This window comes from Lipotes vexillifer, unplaced genomic scaffold (assembly GCF_000442215.2).
Source record: "Lipotes vexillifer unplaced genomic scaffold, Lipotes_vexillifer_v1.1 scaffold70, whole genome shotgun sequence".
In the NCBI taxonomy this organism is placed as follows: Eukaryota; Metazoa; Chordata; class Mammalia; order Artiodactyla; family Lipotidae; genus Lipotes; species Lipotes vexillifer.
In genome coordinates this window covers 3,242,228-3,265,467 of record NW_006789896.1, presented here as the reverse complement: position 1 = coordinate 3,265,467, position 23,240 = coordinate 3,242,228, and the positions used below count along the sequence as shown (strand labels likewise).

Genomic DNA, 23,240 nt, shown 5'->3' with positions numbered 1-23,240 from the left:
TCTTCAAGCACCTTGAGAAACTGCCTGCCCAATGGCCCACAAGTCACAGATTTTTAAAGCAGGGGTATAACAAGCCCATTTTCTGAACTCTGTCTCTCCAAAATTGCCATGTTGAAATCCAGACTGGCAGTATCTCAAAATGTGACCTTGTTTGGAGACAGGGCCTTTACAGAAGTAATCAAGTTAAAATGACCAGCATGACCCGTGTCCCTCTATGCACAGAGGGAAGACCAGGTGCAGACACGGAGAGGATGGCCATCCACAGCCCTATTCTTGCAACTTTTATCTAAGTTTGAAATATTTTCAAAATACAGTTAAAATTTTAAAAAAAAATAAAGATAGAATGAAAGAGAGTCAAGCTCCTGGGAAGCCCACAACAGATCCCGGGGGAGGAGAGGCCTGGAAGGACCTACAGGATCTGGGCAAGAGGGCTGGGATTTAAATCCAGTTTTTAAATGACTTTATTTTGCCGTGCTTTTCCCTCCAAATGTCTAATGTCCTTTAAAGGATCCTGGGATTTGAATCTAGAAAGAATCATGGATGCAGTTCCTGTCCGACAAGTGGTTGAACAAAGCCCTGCATTTTCTGGTGACCCTCATGCTTGGCTTTTACAGTCCAGCCGGTGGAGGGGCCCCTGTGGTTTGGGGATGTGGTCTCCTCTCTCCATCAGCCACAAAGGCTCGCTTGATTTAGTGGGACGGTTCCAGATCAGGCTTCCCACCGACCCATCCTCACCTCCGATGATCTGCTCCAATGGCATCTGTGACTCTGGTAAAACCCTGCTCCCTGGAGAAAGAAAACAAAGCCATTTCAGCAAATGGTAAAGGAAAGGCCTGGCTCTTACTGGAAGCCCACATTCAACCAGGCTCTATCTAGTCCGTAACTGCACCTGCCTCGCTCTCCCAAACGCATGCTCATGCCCTGTACAGTGTCTTCACCCTGGACTCTACCCAGGTCTTCAGGCCAGGGAGGGAATCAATTTTAAGTACCGACAGCTCCTGACATCAAGCCAGTGTTACTGAATTAACAGGAATGCCACCAGAACTCCTCGGGCCTATAAACACCATTGCCTTGGAAGTTAATCTTGAATTCCTTGGCACTGCTTGACCTTTGTCAAAAGGGCAACAGGGTAAGTTTCCCCTGCGTTTGGGGTGTACCCCTCAAATGCATTTTCAATGAAGAATAAAGACTGATGAATAGCATCCCCTTGATTTGAGTCATTCTGAGTTGATACCACATTAACTTTGCCTGGTTCAAGCCACAGGTGGCCCCACTCACTTCAAAAGGGCCTCCAGCTCCTGCTTGACTCTGCCTACCAGGGGCGGCCCCCGGTAGGTGAGGGCTGTGTACAGCTGCACCAGGGAGGCCCCTGCCCGGATCTTCTCCAGCGCGTCCTGCCCGCTGCTGACACCGCCAACCCCGATGATGGGAACTCTGCCTGCAGAGCACACAGCACACTGTGAGGAAGGCTGGGCGACAGGAGAGCCAGGAGCTGTTTGGCTGCAGCCCCTGCCCCCTGCTGAGTGCAGCAGTTCAGGAACCCCGATACCATCACAGACCCAGCGCCTGAGCCACACGTAGATCTGAAGACAGGGACACCAAATACTTGCCTTGGGTGAGTGCATACATCTCCCTGATGGTTTGTGTTGATAAATCTCGGAGGGGCTTCCCGCTTAGCCCTCCCATTTCAGAGCGCAGGGACCCCTGGAGGCTGGCAGGGCGATTCAGTGTGGTGTTCGTGACAATCAGTCCATCGATGCCCAACTGCAGTGTGAGACAGAGAAAGAGCCCCTCAGTCAGGGCACGACGGACTTGGAGAAGCTTCCCCGGGGGTCTGAGAGAGCAGCCGGGCTGGGCGCCCACACCTAAGGCCACAGAAGCAAGAGCTAGACCAGGCCTCACTCACTATGCTTTCTGGGCAAGTGTCAGAGTGAGCCTCAACACGATAGTAGCAGCCATCACGTACCAACCACCCGTACAGTTCCCCCAGGACACGGTTTAATCCTTAGAACAACTCAGTCTAGAGTGTCCTGTCCAAAGCCTCCAGGTAGTAAGTGGTGGAATCAGGATTTCAACCCCAGACTGCCGGGCTCAGTCTGTGTTTGCGCTACTCCCCTATGACATAGAGACCCAGGGTTAGACTGGAGAAAGACAGAACACTGCAGTCTGACCAAGACTGAAGGATGCACAGCCTTAAAGCCCTTGCTGAAGAGGAGGGAAGAGAAAGGAAGAGGCAGGAGAAAAGGACCCATTCAAACATTTATTGAAACATTTACTTTTTATTTCAGGCACACCTCATTTTATTGCACTTCACTTTATTGTGCTTCACAGGTACTGTTTTTTTTTACAAGTTTCTGGCAACCCTGCACTGTCAGATGATGGTGAGCATATTTTCAGCAATAAAGTTTCTTTTTTTAATCTGGATTATTACACCCCAAATGTTTTAATAAAACAGAAAATAAGAATAAAGTATTTTTTTAATTAAGGTATGTACATTTTTTTTAGATGTAATGCTATTGTGCACTGAACAGACTACAGTATAGTGTAAACATAACTTTTATATGCACTGGGAAACCAAAAAGTTCATGTGACTTGCTTTATTGCAGTGGTCTGGAACTGAACCCACAATATCTCCAAGGTCTGCCTGTATACGATAAATTACATCCTGACAGCCCTCCACATAACAGAAAGGAAACCACAAAGACTGCCGTCTGGGCTAACCGAGCTGGCCAGGTGGCCTCTACAGGCAATGAAGGGCGTCCCCCAGGCACCGACCCTCACCTCTCTCACCACACTGGCAATATCCTCCTTGTCCTGGGCCGTGAGGTCAGGAGCGATCTTCAGCAGCACGGCTGGCTTGTGCGCTACCTTCAGGGCATCCCTCTCCTGCAGCACCTAGAGCAACATGGGGCCAGAGATGGGGAGCCCCGAGACTGCAGTTGACAGTATAACCGTGACCTGCAGCCGCAGATCAGTGTGTTTTCACACTAGCTGTCAGAATAAAGCACCAGCAATTTCTCCTTTTCAGGAAACACCTCTCAATTATGCAAAAGACCCCATCAAGTCAGAGCTGATTCCACTCTCTTGAACCAAGGGATCCCCAAGAGTGAGTCCCTAATGTCATTGGCATTGGCTAATATATCAAGGTTTATTTAGACTTTTGTTCCTGAAAGAGACAGCAAACACTGTCACAAGCATGGTTTAATGAAAAGTCATTCTATTCATTCATTCAATGTGCTAGATGCTAGGGACAGGGTGGTAAATGAGAGATGTGGTCCCTGCTCTCACAGACCTTGTGAGTTAACCGCAGGGATAGATAACGGAGCAGCTGACTAATAGTGAGCACAATCAGTGTTATATAGGAAATCAGAGGGAAGCAAGGGGTCCTAACTGGTCCAGGTCTTAAGGACAACTCCTCGATAGTGGATAGCAACGTTGAAGCTTTGCCCTAGAGGATGAGCAGGTAGGACAGGCTGGTGGAGTGGGATGTAATTGCCCACCTTGGTCAGCAGGCAGCGCAGCTCGGCCTTTCCCTGAAGGCTCCTCAGCCCAGCCGTGTTGGGACTGGACACATTCACCACCAGGTAGTCAGCCAAGGGGCCCAGGACTCGAACCCCCTCTGCGTAGTCCGAGGCGGCGTCCGCCGAGGTCTTATTCTTCCCCAGGTTTATTCCCAGTGGCAGCCCATCTGTAAATATCACTGGTCAGGATTTTGTCCCCACTCACCGTTTCCTGTGCAACATTTTGAAGCCACCCTTGACGGAAGAGCCCATGAACAGCCTCACAGGCTTTCCAACTCCAAATGTGACCTTTCCCGTGCCAGCTGACAAACGCTGACCTACGCATGGCGCTGCTGCCTGCGGGCCAAGAACCGAGCCCTCCACCTGCATCTGCGCAGCTGTGTTTGGGCAGCTCCTAGGATGTTTTACCGCTTTGTGCCTTTTTTCTTTTTTAAAATTTAATGGAAAATGGAGAAATTAGGAGCGCAAATACTAGTGTTTAAAAAGGTAGGGCTCGTAAATGAAACACGACTGAGAAGAGACAAGTCAATAGCATGCCACAGGGGCAGCTGTTTACTCTCAAGGGCTCCTTGTTAGACTTGGGTCACGTGACTGGTGTGCAGTCGTGAAGAAAAAGCAAAATTAAAGGATATGTATAAAATACTGGAAAATATTTTCGATTCTCATGCCTAAAATGTAGAGGCATAACGGTTTTATAATTTCCATTCTCTGAGAAGGGACGCCCCCTTGTAACTAGGGTGACCACACATCCCAGCGCTCCCAGGACAGCCCTGAATACTCCTGTAGCCTGGGCATAATTATTCATGCCTGCGTCCCTTCCACTCTCAAAAGTGTTGTCTCAGTTTGCACAGTAAGTAATATGGTCACCTTACTTTAAAATCCAAGGAATTATCACCTGACTTGTATTTTCGACTTTCAGTGTGTTTCTGAAATGTATTTTTCTATGTGTGAAAGCAAGGGCTTGTCTGTACTTGACTTCTCCTAAGATACTACCTTATCTGCAAAGGCTAAAGTATATCCATGGTACCACCTGCTTTTTCCAGCTAACTGGAACGTCCAGTTAGCTCAAAAAATGTATGTCAGGTCAGGGAGGATCAAAGAACAACATCCAGTACTGCTAACTACCTTCTCATACCTTAAATGCAGTCACCTGTTTTATCATCAACTTGAAAGTAAATGAGATTCGTGTCACTCACTTCATGGGTGGAAGGGAGGGGAGGGGTTTAGCATCCAGTTAGACAAATTATATAACAAGGTCTCCAAGCCTCCCAAATCAAGTGAAGATGGTTTGGAAACTGTAATTCTTTTCCACACAGGTAAACCAGCTTAATAGAGAATATCACTTTCATGTAGCCAGTGGATCTTTCATTAGTAGTCATTTGCCCCAAATGACAAGATTTTGGAGTTAGACAAAAATTGCTGAATTACTCTATCCACAAAGGGCACCACAGCTCTTAACAACTCATGTTGCTTGGCATGATGCTAGCAATAAGCTGTCTTCAAGGCTTCCAGCTGCCGGTGAACACTATGTGCAGAGCTCTGCTATGGGATTTTGTCTCACTCCAACAAATGTTAGCACCACAGTGGGGGTGAGGAACGGGCAAGCGAGAACAGGGGAGAAAAGTGGTATAAGGGGCACTGTGAACAGTTAAAAGAAGGAAAGGGAGACAAGAAGGCAGGAGAGTATCACAAACCATGAAAGTCCTATCATGACTTTCAAAGCCCACAAGTGGCAAGGTCTATCTACAGTATAGCAGGGTCTGGTTCTGCCAAAGCCAGGGAATTCCAAACAAGGTCATTTCCTACTCCCCAAATCAGAGATTGCTAACTGCCTCGGCCCTTTCAATCTCGCGTTCAGAAATGAATCCAGTACTGCAGGTTTTTCTCATCTCACCACCAGGACATCTAATGAGGCTAAACTCCTGGAAGGAGTTCCAGAAAGGCCCACCAAGGAAAATGGCCGCAACCCCATGAAACCCTAGAGGACACCTGGGAAGGTACAGTGAGGATGGCATGGTGCCAAGACCACTGTGTTCACCCCAAGGGACAGCAAGGCAGAGAGCCCCAGGGAATGAGCGTCAGCACCTCCAAGGCAGCCTTCAGAAATGCACGGTGTGGGCTTCCCTGGTGGCGCAGTGGTTAAGAACCCACCTGCTAATGCAGGGGACACTGGTTCGAGCCCTGGTCCAGGAAGATCCCACATGCCGCAGAGCAACTAAGCCCGTGCGCCACGGCTACTGAGCCCGCGTGCTGTACCTACTGAACCACGCGCCTAGAGCTGGTGCTCCGCAACAAGAGAAGCCACTGCAATGAGAAACCCATGCAATGCAACGAAGAGTAGCCCCTGCTCGCTGCAACTAGAGAAAGCCCTAGTGCAGCAACAAAGACCCAATGCAGACAAAAATAAATTAATGAATTAAAAAAAATGCACATGGTGTTTCCAAGTAAGTCATGAAGGACATTTTCCCCAATGCCGGGAGTAGTCATCTCTGAGCAGGGAAGAGTGCGAGTAATTTTAATGTTCTTTATGCTTCCCTGCATTTACTAATACTTCTATAATTAGCATTCATTATTTATAATGGACAAAAGGACAACAGAGCAGGATGTACGAAGATGGCTCCCAAGCCCTGCTCGCATCTTAACTGCCTATGTGATCACAGAGCAGCCACTCTGCACTGGTTACTTCCAAGCTGTCCCAGTTTGACACAGGTTACATAACGAGGCAGGAACTAAGTGTATCTTTGCTCAGTTGTGAAATTCAGTTAAGAGCTTGGAGGGTGTGATGGAGCCAGGAAAATTCCTCTAGCAGAGGAGCCCTGAGTTCCATACTGTTTTTTCCTATTGTTCAATCATGTTCATTTCACTAGGAATGTTCCTGACTTTCTCCCACAAGTTTCCTTCCAACAACTGAAGAACAGCCCTCTGAGGCAGGCCCCCTTTACCTTCTGTGAGCCTGGCCTGCGTCTGCTGTCTGGCCCGTAACCTGTGTTCCACCACTGAGAGTCCATGACTGTTGAATCCGTATCTGTAGCACAGAAGAGCATTAGGGAGGAGATAAGGTTAGAGCCCTCAGGCAGAAAGCAAAGACTCTGGAGGGATGGCTCCATGGCCATTTTCAACATATACTTATGATGTAAAAACCAAAGAAAAAAATCAGAGTCAGTTCTTAGACTTCTAAAGTCTAAACACCCCTGGAAGTCCTAGAGAACTTGCCAGAACACCATCAAATACAAAGGGAAAGATTAAAATTCGCCAACAAGCCACTTAGCCAACTAGCACTGTAAACAGCCCAGACCTGTCTGGACCCAGCCCACTCCTGCTTCCCACCCAACGGGGCCCTCACCACTCTGATGACCCATCTTCCCACCTCCTGCCTGTGCCCCATGAACACGCTTCCTGGAACCCATCCTGCCGCTCCATTCCCCCATCCTTTCTACCTATTAAATCACCCTCTTCCTGGCCCAAGTCAAATGCACCCTCTCCTCCTTGCATAAAGCTCCCAGCCACAAATGATCCCTCACCTCCTGGAGGTGGAGTGCTTTGTTCCTATCTTTCTCCTAGCTTGGGGTGTACGTATATGCTTCAGTTCCCCTACCGGGTTCCAGTCTTCTTGAGGACAAGGGACACATCTCCTCCCTCACCTGCCACTAGACACTCCACAAAGGCTGGGCCTCGCCCCTCTTGCTCATCTCTACGTCCCCAGCCCCACCGTGGGTTGTTGGCCTAATGGCCATCCCCACCCCCTTCCTCCTTGCCTGTGGAACCCAGCTCCCCTGACACAGGGTGAAAATGCCAATGACTCCTTTCCCAGCCTCGCTGGCAACTCAAGCATGAACTTGAGACGGGGCTTGGTCACTTAGACACAAGGTGATGCGTACCAGGGAGCTTCTGGGAAAATATCTCCCCCCATATCCATACTTTCCCTTTCTGCTCTCTGATGTCCTCATGTGAGGACGTATGCTTGCAGCTGGGGTAGGCATCTTACAAACGAGAAGGGAAGGCCCACAGAGGTTGGACCAGAGTACTGACGCCACCCTGCCGCTCAACCAACCCTAAAACTGCCTACTTCACCTGTTATGAGAAGAAAATAATAACAAACGCCTATTGTTTAAGCCACTTTGTTACTTGCAGCCAAAAACACCTAACAGATACATGTAGTTGTTGACTCATGTTCATTCAGCACCCACCCTGTGCCAGGCAGAGCAGGGAGCCTGGGCACACAAGTGCTTGGAGCTCAGGCCCGGCTCTCTTGTGCCACTTCTCACCCACGGGACTCTGCCAGGCACTGTCATCCTGGTACCTGCAGTTATTTGTGGCAGCCGAATCATAAACAAATATTTTTTGCCCGAACATTCTGAAGATATTGATCCCAGCCTACAGGGGAAAGGTCAATAACTCGATGTCTAATGCTGGAAATTTTCCCCAAAACAAGCACGATAAAGCAGGACGTGCAGCCAAATAAACCTTCCACATGTCAGTCTCCCAGGAGGCCCTTCATGATCCCAAAGGTGCCTACCAACGCCCCCAACGAGGCTCTCAGAACTCCGTTACCGAAAAGAAGGTTATAGCTATAGTGAAAACTGCCCAGGGCTTCCAAAGAGAAGGGCTTTACACAGTCCAGAAGGACCTCTCTTCCGAAAAGCAGCTGTCTATGTTGATTATTAAATTTCCCAGTTACTAAAGGCTGGAGCTGTGCTGTCAGGTGCAAGAGCCACTAGCCATGTGTGGCCACTGAGAGCGAAGCCTGGCCAGTCCAAAGCAAGAGTGCTGTAAGGAAAACATGCTGGATTTCGAAGACTTGGTACAAGTGAAAGAAGGTAAATAGCCAGTCATTTTTATATTGCTTATATATTAAAATTATGATAGAGTATATTAAGTATTTATAATTAAGTAGTATAATAAATAACTATTACAAATAATAATTAAATAGAATATATTATTAAAGTTAATTTCACCTGTTTCTTTTTGCTATTTTATTTTGGCTACTAGAATATTTTAAATTACATATAGGGCTCATATATTTCTACTGGACAGAGCTGGGCAAGGACACTGGAGTAACAATGTGGAAAAAGCACAAACTCTAAAGTCAGATAAGCCAACATCCGTTCCCAAGTTCTCCCGCTTCTGATCTCGTGACTGTGGCTAAGTCGTGTAGCTCTCTTAACCTCATCGTGTATACGCGTTAAACTGAAATCATAAAACCTGCTTTTACGCCCGCACAGAGTAGATGCTCAACATGGTTCCAGAACATTCCAAATGACAGAAAAATGTCCACACTGTATGGCAGAAAAAACACCCCGAGTGTCCTGCTGGGAAGAAGGCTGCTCACCTACCTGTTAATGACGGCTTGGTCCTCAGGGAGGCGGAAGACCCTGGGTCTGGGGTTTCCTTCCTGAGGTTTTGGGGTAACACTGCCTATCTCAACAAAACCAAAGCCCATCTTGTAAAGTCCATCCACAGCTTCCCCGTGCTTGTCAAATCCTGCAGCGATTCCTACTGGATTTCGGAATTTATGGCCCAGGACTCTCACTTCCTAGGGAGAAGGAGACAAAGTCACAGGCACACAAGGCTATGTTGGTGTTTCTCAAAGCGTGGTCCATGGCACGCCTACATCAGAATCACCTGCTTGTTAAACATCAGATCCCAGGGCCCATCCCTGGACTAAGGAATCAGAATCTTTGGGGGAGGGTGGGGAAGAATGGAACTCTGAGGGAATCTGTTTTTAACAGTGCTCTCCAGGTGATTCTGATGCCAGCCAGAGTTTGAGAACCATCGGGCTTTATCATCACTGAGGAGAAAAACAGTGTTTCCACCATGGGTTGAGCAGGAGACAGGTGCTGCCTTTTCCAATTACGGTGAAGAACTGTACCTTCTTATCCACTATTTAGCCCCTAGATGGTGCAATTCTGAAACAGTCAGGCAGCAAAATCCTTTAATCTTAGTAAGTCAGCCCCCGCTGTGTCCCTCCTCAGCCAGGTGATACCAAGGCCCAGCAGTGTCCTCACGACTCCAGTGCTCGACCCAGCAGCACTGACTGCTGGGCCCCAGAACCAGGCTGGGCTGGAAGCAGGTTCTTCCCTGGCAGACATGGGGTGGATTCCTGATTGCTCTCTATGATGAAAGTGACTGGGGCCTAATTACTGTCAGGTCTAGCCTAACTCCTGAGGGACTTAGTATTCGCACCCTGAACTAGCCAACAAATCTAGAAGCAAGACAAATACATTAAAATGTGGGAAAGGAATTGGGATATCATAAAGTCAGCAGTTGCCAACAGAATCGTCACTGTCAGTTGATATGGCAGGAAAGCCTTTGCCAGGACTAGCAAGGACCTCCAAGGGTGGTACCATCTGGCCTTGGAAGCAGGAGGAAGCAAGGCTGCCCAAAGGAGGGGAAGAGAGATGGCAGTGTGTGTGTGCATGCGGTGCCTCGGGAACTGGGAGGCTGGGAGGGTGGCCACGCTGGAGGCCCTGGGGGCCGTGCTCCAGGACGGGTCTCTCGGCCCCGGCTGCTCGACAGGCTCCCTGGGCAGCCTTCAGTCCTCAGGCCCAGAGATGACAGTCAAATGGGGCTGGCACCAAACCAGAGAATCTGCGTACAGGTCTCCCCCACTTTTCCAAAGTTCTCTTTATGCCACTTTGCTTTTACGAAAGACCTACATTTGTACCTGTTTTCTCTAACCAATAGGAATCCAAAGAGGATTTTCACTTTTACAGAAAAAGGTGCCACATGTGCTCAAAACTGCAGGATGGGAAGTGAAAGGGATTCTAAGACAAACAAGGAAAATGTAGAGCAGGCCCCTCTGATTGCTAACAGTGCCCCTTCCCCAAAGACGTCTGAGTGCTTCTTGTCTGTGTTTTCTTCATGTTCACATCAGTCTAATGTTCCCCATTTGGTACGAAGTCTCCTAAATGGAAACTGTCTGGGCTTGCACGAGGATGTAGATTCTAGGAGGATGTGGGTTCTTGCACTTTGTTCGCTGCAGAAATCCCAGCACACAGAAGAGTAAGCGGACACAGTGGGGCCCCTGTGTTGAATGCAGGATGGAATGAGGCTGGGACAGGAGTCGTATGCTTTCCTCAAAGGGCTTGGCTAGACATGCCTACATCACATTAGATGTTAGTGATGCTGGCATGCTTCCCTTTTCAGCAGAGGTGAACACTGAGCTACCCGAGACCTCCGCGAGGCAGGATGGTGGCTAACGGGCGGATGCTGAGCCAGACTCCATGGGTTTGATTCCTGGCTCAGCCACTTCCTAGCTGTGTGCATTTGGGTAAGTCACTTAACTACTCTGCACTTCAGCGTTCCTGATCTGTAGATGGGGATGACGGTTTGGGGTGGGGGGCTAATTTGGGACTCTGGTTTTCAAAAGGATCAGACTCAGCTAAATAAATTAGGGAACTTTGACCTTGACCCTCGGGTCTTATCGCACAAGGTGTTACAGGAGTACCTACCAGCATGTCAGAGTCTTGAAACGTGGCACGAGGAAGGAGCCCCAGGGAGGTGACGTGAACAGCCAACCTGTGGGCTGCCTCGGGGTCCAGCAGCCCCTGCAGAGCCGGCATCAAGTGGTCTGCGTAGAAACGTTCATCCCCCGTGGCCGTCAGGTAGGAGGCGAAGAGAAGTCCTCCGCCCCCCAGGATCACCATGGCATCCTGGGCCCGCTTCTGGAAAAAAAAGCCAATGGGGCCCCCTCAAGGCTAGGCTGTAGCACCTTCTCTGAACCCTTTACACGACTTACACACACACAGAGGACATAACATGCAGTGATGTCCGTGGCCTTCTGCTAACGCTGGTCTCGGGTTCTTGCTCACGTATTGCCTCCACAGTCAGAGGCTGTATCTGCACTTCTGCTGACACGCACTCCTCTAGCCCTGAAGGACTTCAGGCCAGGGATTTCAAGAGGGGCAAGGCTTCCCTGGTGGTGCAGTGGTTAAGAATCCACCTGCCAATACAGGGCACATGGGTTCAATCCCTGGTGCGGGAAGATTCCCACATGTCGCGGAGCAACTAAGCCCATGCGCCACAACTACTGAAGCCCGCACGCCTAGAGCCCGTGCCCTGCAACAAGAAGCCACCGCAATGAGAAGCCCGCGCACCGCAACGAAGAGTAGCCCCTACTTGCCCCAACTAGAGAAAACCCGCGTGCAGCAACCAAGACCCAACGCAGCCAAAAATAAATTAATTAAATTAAATATTAAAAAATTTTTAAAAATCTTTAAGAGGGGCAGTATTGCCCCCTAGGGACATGTGGTGGGCACCCGGAGGAGAATGTTAATAGATTTAGTGAGCAGGAAGTCAGTAAAGTCAGAACTGTCCCTATCGTGTGTGACTTTTGAACATCCTACTGACATTCACTAGGTAAAAATATCTGTTCATATTATCTGAGCCTAGAAATGCAAACTCTATTTCCCCACATAAACACAATCTCCTGTGTGGTTTTCATTGACTTTCCAGAAATGCAATTACCTTGTAGATTGAGGAATGACTATACTGTTTTGCACAGAACATTACAAGAATCACTCACCGTTTCAGAAAATCCATGTGGAATGGTTCAGTGCTTTGCTTAGATGTTTGACAATAAAACATTCCTGTGGCACTAGAATTTCTAAGTAGAGGCTTAAGCACCTGACTCACTAACTAGGTGACTCATGCCCTAATATTTATGGGTTGAAATACATATTATTTTATTATAAATTTACTTCTCCTTTATATTCCAGTTAGGACATTATGTTGACTTTTTTAAATTATATATAGAAAGATTACATTATACATAAATTCCACTTCAGGATAATAAAGAGGGTTGCAAAAAAAAATTTTTTTAAAGGAGCATCAGGTCTTCTTTAAAAATTTTATTAAAGTATCATTGATTTACAATGTGTTAATTTCTGGTGTTCAGCAAAATGATTCAGTTATACATGTATATATTCTTTTTCATATTCTTTTCCATTATGGTTTATCACAGGATATTGAATATAGTTCCCTGTGCTATACGGCAGGACCTTGCTGTCTATCCATTCTACATGTAATAGTTTGCATCTGCTAGTCCCAAACTCCCAGTCTTTCCCTCCCCCACCCCCCTCCCCCTTGGCAACCACAGGTCTGTTCTCTAGAGAGCATCAGGTCTTCTCGGATCAAGCTCAAACATCGCTCATAATATTTTTCTCTAATTGTCACTGCCCAATGCTGAGTCCCTCACTCATTCAGTCATTCAGCACATAGTGACTGCACTCAAGGATGGGCTACAGACCAAGTCCCTGCCTTTACAAGGAGTACAACCTCAGGAGACAGAAATCAATGATCATGCAAACATATAACTGTGACAAAGCTATGAAGAAAAAAGTGAGAGAAGAACCTAATCAAAGAGGTAGAGAAAGGCTTCCTTGACCAAGTGCCTTAAAGCTGATATTCAAAGGATAAATAGAAGTTAATTAGGCGGCAGGGCGGGGCGGTGTTAATGCTCTCTCCACTCTTGGCGGCAGAGGAGAATGAGATGCACCCAGGTGATTTGAGTTTTGTTCCCTGAACAAGGAAGTGACCTGATTGGATTTGCCTTTAGGGTCACTCCCAGCCGTCAACATAGATCTAGTATTCATTTTTCTTGCTTCTCCTCCAGGAGACTGTAGGAACGCCCCTTATGTTGATCAACAGATTTCTGAGCGCCGTTACAAAGACCCTGCCCTAAACTTTTATCTAAAAGTGTTGGCACCATGTTTTACTGTAATTTCTTTCCAGGTTGGGTGCTGCACACACTGCTAGGCGATCCTGTGTTCACTAAGCGCCCTGTGCCTGGCTCAATAAAGGCCCACGTGCGCTGACACAGATCGGCATCTACTCCGTTTACACGTCCGTTTACACAGTGACCACGTACATGTGTAAATGCACACGCATGATCATTTGCAGGTGTCCCCAAAGATACACAAACGTGCCAAAGAGGCCCACCCTCTCGGAGCCGCCTCCCGTCCACACCTCGCCCAGGCTAGCCCTCCCTCCATCCGCCCCCCGTCTGCCTTCCCGCAAGTTCTCTCCTCGCCGCAGCAGGGCCGCTCCAGCTGAACTCACTTTGAGCTGTCTCCACGCCATGCTCCTTCCGCCACTGGGCCCGCCTCTGTCTCGTTTCCATTGGAGAAGATGGCGGTGACTCCTGTAGTCTCCGCCCCCCCAGCTGCCGACTCACCAATCGCTGGGCAAGAGGGTGGGGCGGGGCACCCTCGGCGGAGGGAAAAGCACCGCTCAGCGCCGAGGGTCTGGTTGGGCGATCGCGCGCGGGCGCGCAATCCCCGTGTGCCCGCCAGCCCGACCGCCCGCTTGCCTCCTGGTGTCTTCGCTGCGCTTTGCAGAGGCTCAGCCGAATCTGGTTGGGTCGCTTCGCAGAGCTTTCCTGCATCCTGCAATCTGGAGAGAAGATTAACTGTATGTTGATTCTTCGATTCTAAGCAACACTCACCAGTTTTTTTATCATTTAAGTTAAACATGCTATTGATAGTGTTTGTGCTTTAGATAAAGCATGGATTGAGTATATACCGGGCACTAAAAAGGGTTGAAATGATTTACAGCGCTGTGTAAGATACCTGAGTTGACTTTAAAAGAATACTCCTTGAACATCAGGTTTCACTTTTTTAAAATGCCTAAAACATATGTGTGTATGTTTGTAAGGATATTGGGAAATTAAGACTGTGAACTTCGAAAAATGAAAGTGTCCTGCACCCAAACTGTTCCATTGCAGCCCAGACTTGGACTCCTCTGCTCAGAAATCTTCCCCCCAAATTGCAAACTCTTATTTTCTTGGCGTTTGAAACAATTCAGTTTTCTAGTTTCAGTTCCCACTACTGTTCCTCTAGCCCCCACACACAGAGAGCATTATTTCTTTCTCTGTATAAATGCCTTCCACCGTCTCACCTCCATGCATTTACTCTCGTGGACGCTTCTGCCAAGATGCCTGCTCTGTCTTCCTAGATATGGACACCCTTATATGTTCAAGTGCTGGAAGTACATCTTCAACTGATCCTTCACAGATTTAAGCTATACCTCTGTAGTGGAGCTTTATTAACTACACTTGTTATGTCTTTTCTCCCCTAATTAGACTGTAAACTGTTTGAAAGTAGGGACCATACTATATTTCATCGTACCAGTCGTTTGATTATTGCAGTGGTTTTCAAACTGAGGGATTTGTTCTTGGGGTTTACACTTAAGAGAATTTTTGATTTTGGTGTCCACTTCCACAATGATTTTTTAAAGTAATGTAAGCATCATTTGGACCATTTGGATAACCAACTGAACCCTGAAAGCTGCCAGGCAATTTCAGTGCCCACATTTATTTGTATTTGTGAGCTCATTTTGGTGCCAAGAAAGAGAACTGGCTAAAATACATAGATGATGGATGTGCTACAGGTGAAGATCAAATGACATGCTCTATGAACAAAGGTTGTTTATTTATTTATTTTATATATTTATTTTTGGCTACGTTGGGTCTTCGTTGCTGCATGTGGGCTTTCTCTAGTTGCCGTGAGCTGGGGGTACTCTTCGTTGTGGTGCACGGTCTTCTCATTGCGGTGGCTTCTCTTGTTGCGGAGCACGAACTCTAGGCGCGCAGGTTTCAGTAGTTGTGGCTCGTGATCTCCAGAGCGCAGGCTCAGTAGTTGTGGTGCACGGGCTTAGTTGCTCCGCGGCATGTGGGATCTTCCCGGACCAAGGCTCGAACCCATTTCTCCTACATTGGCAGGCGGATTCTTAATCACTGAGCCACCAGGGAAGCCCTGAACAAAGGTTTTTCAGCAAATTAATTAAAGAAAAGTGGTGAGAGAATTGATTCTTCCCTACAGTACGAAGCAGAGTGAATGACAAAATCAAAAGAACCTGTGCAGTCGTAGGCCAGAGCTTTGTTTATCTGCTAAGTGGCTATTTAGTTTGGCAAAATTTGAATTTCATTGGTTTTCGGTTTTGTTTATATTTAATTTCTATTCATTCTTTCATCAAATATTTATTCTTTGGCTTTTATGATTATGTAAGAGCTTTAAGGAGAGAGATTACACCTAGTTTTGTGTATAAATGTATTTAAGAAACAATACAATAATTTAAACCCATCATAGGGGTCTGCAAGAATGGTTTTCTTTAAAAAAAAAATACATTACTAAATTTTTAGCAACACTGACTTAGATATTCATCGTCCTCCATCCCCTTACAGCTTAGACTTAGCAAATAAAGATCTATTATAAAGCTAAAGGTATAGCCAGTTGTATAGACACAGGTGGTGCTGCCCTAGCTATGAAGGCCCATTGCTTTATTGATCTCTGGCATTTGTTTTCAGCTTATAGGAACTCCACCTGGGTCCTTAAAACAAAACCTTTTGTCTCCTTGACAAATTATTACCAGTTTCTAAAAGAATAATACTAATAAGATAAACCCACCAAGAATGTATTTAAAGGACCAGGCAGCTGCTGAGCCCCAACACGTTTTTTTAAATTTATTTTATTTTATTTATTTTTTATTTTTGGCTGCGTTGGGTCTTCGTTGCTTCGCGTGGGCTTTCTCTAGTTGCGGCGAGCAGGGGCTACTCTTCTTTGCGGTGCGCGGGCTTCTCGTTGCGGCAGCTTCTCTCCTCGCGGAGCACGGGCTGTAGGCAAGCGGGCTTCAGTAGCTGTGTGAGCCTCTACGATTTTCATGCGCACAGTGCACAAAGAAAATGTTCTTTAAAGGAAGAACGTGGCTTTGGTTATACATCACAACAGGTATCGTTCTAGGAAGTGAGCTGGATAGCCCAGAGCAACATGGAGAACATAATTGTTATCAGCTTAACAGGTTTCATTGCAGCTTTCAGGAAGCAGAAGATTACTGTCGTGCTCAGAGAGGACACCCTGCTTTCACTTGGAACCAGGAGGTTCGAGACCCTCCGGGACTTTCTGGAAGAAGGAAAGAAGTGGTAGGTTGGGGAAATTTTAACGCTGCTGGGAAGACATCAAGGAAAAAAAACCCAGGTAAGGCTCTGAGGTTTAGTGTTTATGAAGGAAACTTCCTTACTTTTACTGAGACAAAAGAAGGAAAAAAATTTAAATCTTTCTTCTTTTGGATACAGAAAAAGCAATCCACTTTGTTACCATCATTCCTCTGAAATATCTCCACTTTTGTGCTACAGCCTTTGATTTGTCTGTGTCAGAAAAATGATGAGATTTTTCTCAGAGCCTCTCAAAAGTTAACTTACCTGCTATTTCACTAAAAGTGTCACGCGAGATTCTGAAATGGGAATCCTTTTACGGTCACTTTTTTTTTCCTGGTAAATATCTCTCTATCATTCTCTGCCCCATGTTTCCTAACAGAACGTTGGAGAGAAATTATTTGCCTCTTGTCTTTCTTACACGGATATTTTCAAAATTATGCACCATAATCCTGTGGTCTTAGAGAAAAATCCAAGGCATTATTACATCATCTTCATTGAAGTCTAGGTAAATTAATACTAAGCCTTGTGATAATGCATAATATGAAAAAATAAATAATCTATAATTTGTTGGGGGGGGCAATCCTAAATTTCCATCTATTGGAAGCTAGCAGGATTTGGTCTTCATACTTACATTTTTCTAAATGTTTGACTTTTGGGTATGAGTCTCATCTGGGTCTGGTTTCCCAGCAGCAGACGTCACAGCCCACTGGGCCCCCACGCCCACCTGCATTTACTTGTTCCGAAACCCCAGTCGGATCTCATCAAAAGTGGACTTGTGCTCACTAGGGCATTAGTTGATTTGCCAGGCTGGTAAGTGATGAGACCACATGCTGCCAAAGACCTAATTGTCACAAACTGATTGTAAACAAGGAGAACATGTGAGAGCAGTAGGTAAAGAGTCTGTGAGTGATGGACGGTAGAGGCTTCCTCCTGCAGCCCCTCTGCAGGAGGAAGCCTCTACCGTCCATCACTCACAGACAACAGTAGTTGGGCAGAGCCATTCCTTGACGTTCCCTTCACTTCCTGACTTGGTGGGCTGTGGGTACATTTCCCACATGTACCCCTCCAGTCCTTTTAGCACTTGGGCTTTAGAGAGAAGAACAGGAAACAAAGGAGGAAAACAATACAGTGGCATATAGGGGAGCTTGTTATCATTTAGAGGCTTGCTTCTTCAGAGGTAGGAGGTGAGAATTAAGTGGGGGGTGTGCATAGTTGGGGTTTTTTTTCCAATTAACGTTCTTCATGCAGTAGTCACAAAGCATTTGTTCACAGCTCAGTGAATTGACAGAATTCTCAGAATTCTCAATGATGTCTCAGACTGTTAGGTAAAAATTTTGTTGCACTTTTTTAAAAAAAATCACAAACACATTCTTATTAAAATATACAGCAGCTCTGGATGCTTCATAAAACAGAATACATTGCAATATTTCTCTATTACAAGAAAAAAAAAGATCACCTTCCTCAAATACTGGCTCTTGAAAGGACCCAGTATTTCAAAGTAATATATTTCTAGCTTCAGACCTCTCCGTCACCCTTTCAAAGCTCTTTGTGATATCTTTGTTCCTTTTGCCATGATAACATGCATGTTGTTTCGAAAAATTAATTTGTATCGGAGTATAGTGGCTTTACAAAGTTGTGTTAGTTTCTGCTGTAAGCATGCTATTGTTAATGAGGCCAAGGCTGTGAGCCTAATCTCTGCCCAAGTCAAGTGCCCAAGTGTTTCGTTCTTACAAACTGCATCCCTAGAACTGACAGCCGTCTTAGAGCTATGTGCTTTTCTCATCATCACAGGAGTTTATTTCGCTAGACCCATCTCCAGGATTGGAGAAACAACTCCTAATGTAGTCTAAATAGTGTTGATTATCCATCCATTTTTCACTCTCCAAGAGTTGAGCTTTTAGACTTTGTCAGTTACTCTTGGTTTTGGAGTGAAGATGCATTTTCCGGTATTATTTTTCATGTACTGGCAAGAGATTTCTGCTATAGAACATAGAATGTTTGTGCAGAAGAAAATCTTGGACAAAAAGAATTCTGTTCAGTTTATCCAAGCCAGTTCTGTAAATTCTGAGTCTATGTTCCGATAATGAGAGGAAGTAGGTCACTGCGGTGAAGAGCTGGAGCTGTGGAGTCGGGCTTCCTGGGTTCCCATCTTGTTTCTGCGACCCTGGGCAAGCAGCTTAACCTCCATGCAGCCCAGCGTCCTTCCAAGGATTGTTACGAGGATTAAGTAAGACAATACAAATAAGGTATTAGAACAGTTCGCGGCCTACTATAGCAATTATTGCTGTTAATGTTATTGTGCAGTTTCAATTTTTGGTTCAAAGTTTACCTTCTGCTTCTAGATAGCTTCACATTCATGTCAAAGGTGAAAACACTTTTGGAGATCTAATATTGGTATTAACCATTATTGTCAGAGTGTTTATACATCTTATTATGAATTTAAGAGATGCCTCTTCCCAAATAGCGTGCCGGTAGGAGAAGTATTCGTAAATGTTCAAATACTGAACATTCAGAAAAGAAGTCTGATGCTTCATATTATTGTACAATATTATTTCAGATACTTATTGACTTTTTCAACATTTGAATAGTTGAACTCATTTTTCTTCATTTACTTTAAAAACACTTAAAGCTCACATGTAAGAAGAGCATTAAGAAATTGGAACAGTAAACAAGTTGGGATAAAAAGTAACAGTTTGTGTTAAAAGTGGTGTTGTAATAGGGTTAATATTCCTCTCGTAAGTGCCAAGACAGCCGTACTGGCTGTGAAAACTTTGAAATACTTCCATGCCGTTGGTAAAGTAAAGTAATATTATAAACTCATTACTTCAAACTAACGATCATAGGATGATATGACAGCCATTGATAAATGGAGATCTATCCTAGGGACATCTGAAAAATATTTTTAGACCTATCTGCCATTCTGGCTAAGGTCACAGTGTTGCACATCCTTTGAAACACTCTGTGCTTTAGGAGAAGCATCAGCATATCATTAGCTTAAATTACATACTTGCTACTAGTTCTGAATAATTTAGCTTTGACTTTGGTTTTGCTGTTAGTGTGTTATAGCTCTTGTTTAAGTAGTACATGCGTGATGTTTTGATATTTATAAATTCAATAGTTTGTAATAAAATATGAAACACAAGTTCCCACAATCCCTAATGAAAAAATGGATCTAGGGGATAATCACCAATGGCTGCTAGACTATTAAAGATAGTTATTAGTTATCAGACAGACATTATGTGACTCCTGGTGGAAGCACTTGACACCGCCTACTAAGTATTCTTACAGAAAGTAGAAGTTGAATCTGATTAAGCCTCTAGAGCCAACCAGTTTATAAAAAGTCAGAACTGAGAGCATGTGAGATAGCACCATGGGAATGCAGTCATCAAAATCCAGAATTGGGAAGCTTTACAGGATAAACAACTCAGGTTTTACAATAAAGACATGGCAAGATTGAGGGGAGAGAATGAGGAGGAAGTGGGAAAGGGCCACCCAGGAGAGTGGAAGTGAGAATAGACTAGGGAAATACTTCGATTACCAGGCAGGGTGAAGGCAGGCCCCTCGTGGTTCATGATCCTGAATTTAAGGTGAGATGTAGTCAACGGGGTTGTATGATTTCTCCAGCCACGTTCAGCAGCGTGATAAGAAACAGCAAATATACACAGAGAGGCACATTCAAGAATGCTGTTGCCCACCTTCTGAACTCTTTAATCTCTACCAATAAGAATTATCGAATACAAAGGAGAATCTTATGCTTAGAATGTAATTTCCTAAAGTAAACTTAATTCTCTGTCTTCTCACTGTTGACCCAATTGGTGGACCTAATTTTGAGATGTTGTGACTGTGCTCCAGAGCAAAAGACCTACTTCAGAATTCCTACGTTGTTGTTCTTTTTAAAAACAACTGGATAGTTATCTTTAATTTGTTTTCTTTAACATATGTGTTTTAATTATCACATATGTGCGTGTAGTGATTATTTTATAGACTTCCACCTAGCATTTTATCCTATAAGTTAACTTTTGCATTGGCCTCCAAATAGATGCCTTTTCAGACCAAGATGCCAGTTATGAAAGAAATGGGAATAATTCTCATTCACATAGGAAACCCAAGAGGACAAAAAGAGAAGTCACAATACCGAGAAACAAAATGACCTCAGGTAATGTGTAGTGAAATCAATTCCACCCTTAAGGGATGCACAAGACTTAATTAATGCTGAAATGTGTCATCACGGGTACTCAGTAAATATTCTTTACATTCTATTTTGTCTGATCTTAAAATTGCAGTGTTTGCTTTCATTTTTAAAAAATTTATTTGTTTTTATTTTTGGCTGCGTTGGGTCATCATTGCTGTGCGCAGGCTTTCTCTAGTGGTGACAAGCGGGGGCTGCTCTTTGTTGTGGTGTATGGGCTTCTCATTGCGGTGGCTTCCCTTATTGCAGAGCATGGGCTCTAGGTGCGTGGACTTCAGTAGTTGTGGCACGTGGGCTCAGTAGTTGTGGCTCGCAGCCTCTAGAGTGCAGGCTCAGTAGTTGTGGCACCTGGGCTTAGTTGCTCCACAGCATGTGGGATCTTCCTGGACCTTGGCTCGGACCCGTGTCCCCTGAAGTGGCAGGTGATTCTTAACCACTGTGCCACCAGGGAAGCCCTAAGACAAGTTTTTTTCCCACAAAAGTTTCCATCAAAAAAGAGTCGTGTTAAAGCCCTTGCAAAGTCTTTCATATTGTGGTAGTCTCCCTTTTTTAAAAAAAATTTTTGAAAAACAAATACTATTTGGGGAAAATGCATGAGTATGAAATGACCTCAATCAATATCAGTGTTGGCTAATTATAGAGATCACCTGACAGAATGGGTGAAAAAAGAGACAAATTTAAAGTGGATCTAGGGTTTCCCTGGTGGCGCAGTGGTTGAGAATCCACCTGCCAGTGCAGGGGACACAGGTTCAAGCCCTGGTCCAGGAAGATCCCACATGCTGTGGAGCAACTAAGCCCACGTGCCATAACTACTGAGCCTGTGCTCTACAGCCCGCGAAACACAACTACTGACCCCACGTGCCACAACTACTGAGCCCACACATCTAGAGCCCGTGCTCCGCAACAGGAGAAGCCACGGCAATGAGAAGCCCGCGCACTGCAACGAAGAGTAGCCCCTGCTCGCCGAAACTAGAGAAAAGCCCGCACACAGCAATGATGACCCAACGCAGCCAAAAATAAATAAAATAAATAAAATTTTTTAAAACCCTTTAAAAAAATAAAATAAAATAATAAAAATAAAGTGGGTCTAGTGATATTCTTACGGGTGGCAGCACACAACTTCAAGGGTTGGGTGTCCTTGTCAACAAACCCCTTAAGTATCCTTTAAAAAAGCAATTGAGAAAGTGTTACTGTTGCAGAGACATTCTCTCATCTAGAGAGAATATATATCTAAAGAAAAAATGTAAAAATCAGCTTTTCTGAATGCTTTGTAAATGAGTACTTGTGAGTTGGGAAAAAAGATAGTGATAGAATTAGACGGAAGTAAAGATGAGATATTTTGGAAAACCTAAATAATTCTGAAATTTCTTCTGGTTATAATGAAAGCAGTGATATTGAAGATGGATTTGAAAAGTTTGAATAAAGCTATGTCATGAAATTGAGTTTCAGAAGAGCAAAGCTTCTAAATTAGTATACTACTTTGTATAACGTGATTTTAATTATGCCTTTGTAAAACTAAATTACTGAATTAAATAAGTAGACATTTGTTTCACATACATCCTTCAAGTTTATATAGTCAAATTTGCTCAAAAATAACTTGAAAAAAATCTCATTGAGAAAGGAGATCACCTTATATTTATGTATGTGTGGTCCTTTAAAAAATTTTATGTCACTTTGCTTTAGGCGTGTGCCTACTAAATTTCATGTAAATGCATCTAATTCACTCACTCTGAGAATATTTTTATAGTAGAGTTTATCATATTCAACTTTATTTTAATAACATGTCATTCCTTGCCTTGTTCTGTGCTTTCTGGTTCTAATGCTTCCTTGCTTTTGTCTTTCATTGAAATTTTGTTCTTCAGTAGTCTTGTGTTAATTATTTACCTTCAAGAAGTTTTGTGTTTTTTTTAAACACATTCTTATACTTAATGTTTTTCTAGTTGTCGGGCTCAGGAATGAAACGGTCTCTCTTGAAATCCCCTCATCTGGTAATAGAATTATAGCACAGGTTAGTTTTTTCACCTCCCCACCCTCACTCACTAGACCTTGTTAGTATATTCTGTGGGATTTATTCAGGTTATTGTTATAGTAAATAATTATTTTTATACTATACAACTTAAGAATACTTTTTTCATGCTTTTATCAAAGCCAGATTTCCAACAATAATTTAGAGTTTGTTTTAACTGGTTTCGTATTTAGCACCAACCACTTTGTACCATAACTTCCCACTTCCGAGTTCTTAATTTCATTTCATCTCTATTCCTATTGTTTTTTCAAGAAAGATCTATTGGTGGAAATCTTTTGGGAGCTTGTGAATAATCAAAAGGGGTCTTTCTTGTCTCTTCCTAATGTTAAAGGAAAACTTTCCCCTGACAATTTACTGATCTAGCAAGCTTTTATTCAGTGACTCATGAGTTGGGCAACATCCACTCTAGCAGACAGAAAGGATCTCTTAAGAGCTGTACAAGGGGAGAGATTTTTATAGACAGAGATGAGCAGGAGCAAGGAGGTTATACTGGGCATTTACTAAGTGGTTAAAGCAAGGTTACTTCTAAGGAGCAAAAGGAAGTGATGGAGCTGGGTTACGTAACTTGTACTG

General features: G+C 44.7%; 2 protein-coding genes across 3 annotated transcripts in view; one reads left to right on the top strand and one right to left on the bottom strand.

The window, feature by feature from the left end:
- Nucleotides 1–445: 445 nt before the first annotated feature.
- DHODH (dihydroorotate dehydrogenase (quinone)) lies at nt 446–13,774 on the bottom strand. 2 transcript variants are annotated; one of them, XM_007462987.1, is made up of 9 exons: nt 13,581–13,774; nt 10,973–11,185; nt 8,855–9,054; nt 6,464–6,546; nt 3,501–3,688; nt 2,782–2,895; nt 1,611–1,764; nt 1,279–1,438; nt 446–786 (listed from the first exon to the last, which is right to left on the bottom strand). In XM_007462987.1, exons 1-9 carry the CDS (start codon nt 13,599–13,601, stop codon nt 732–734), a joined length of 1,188 nt encoding a protein of 395 aa, XP_007463049.1. In that variant the 5' UTR covers nt 13,602–13,774; the 3' UTR covers nt 446–731. The 2 variants fall into 2 exon arrangements, with proteins under 2 accessions (XP_007463049.1, XP_007463050.1); XM_007462988.1 differs by having other exon boundaries at nt 732–786; nt 1,279–1,434; nt 1,607–1,764; nt 13,581–13,601.
- A 2,426-nt stretch (nt 13,775–16,200) lies between these two features.
- Nucleotides 16,201–23,240, top strand: part of PKD1L3 (polycystin 1 like 3, transient receptor potential channel interacting) — a 70,510-nt gene continuing 63,470 nt past the window's right edge. The window contains 4 exon segments of the mRNA XM_007463000.1: nt 16,201–16,403; nt 16,405–16,490; nt 17,140–17,262; nt 20,492–20,608. Coding sequence (XP_007463062.1) covers nt 16,201–16,403; nt 16,405–16,490; nt 17,140–17,262; nt 20,492–20,608 — 529 coding nt within the window.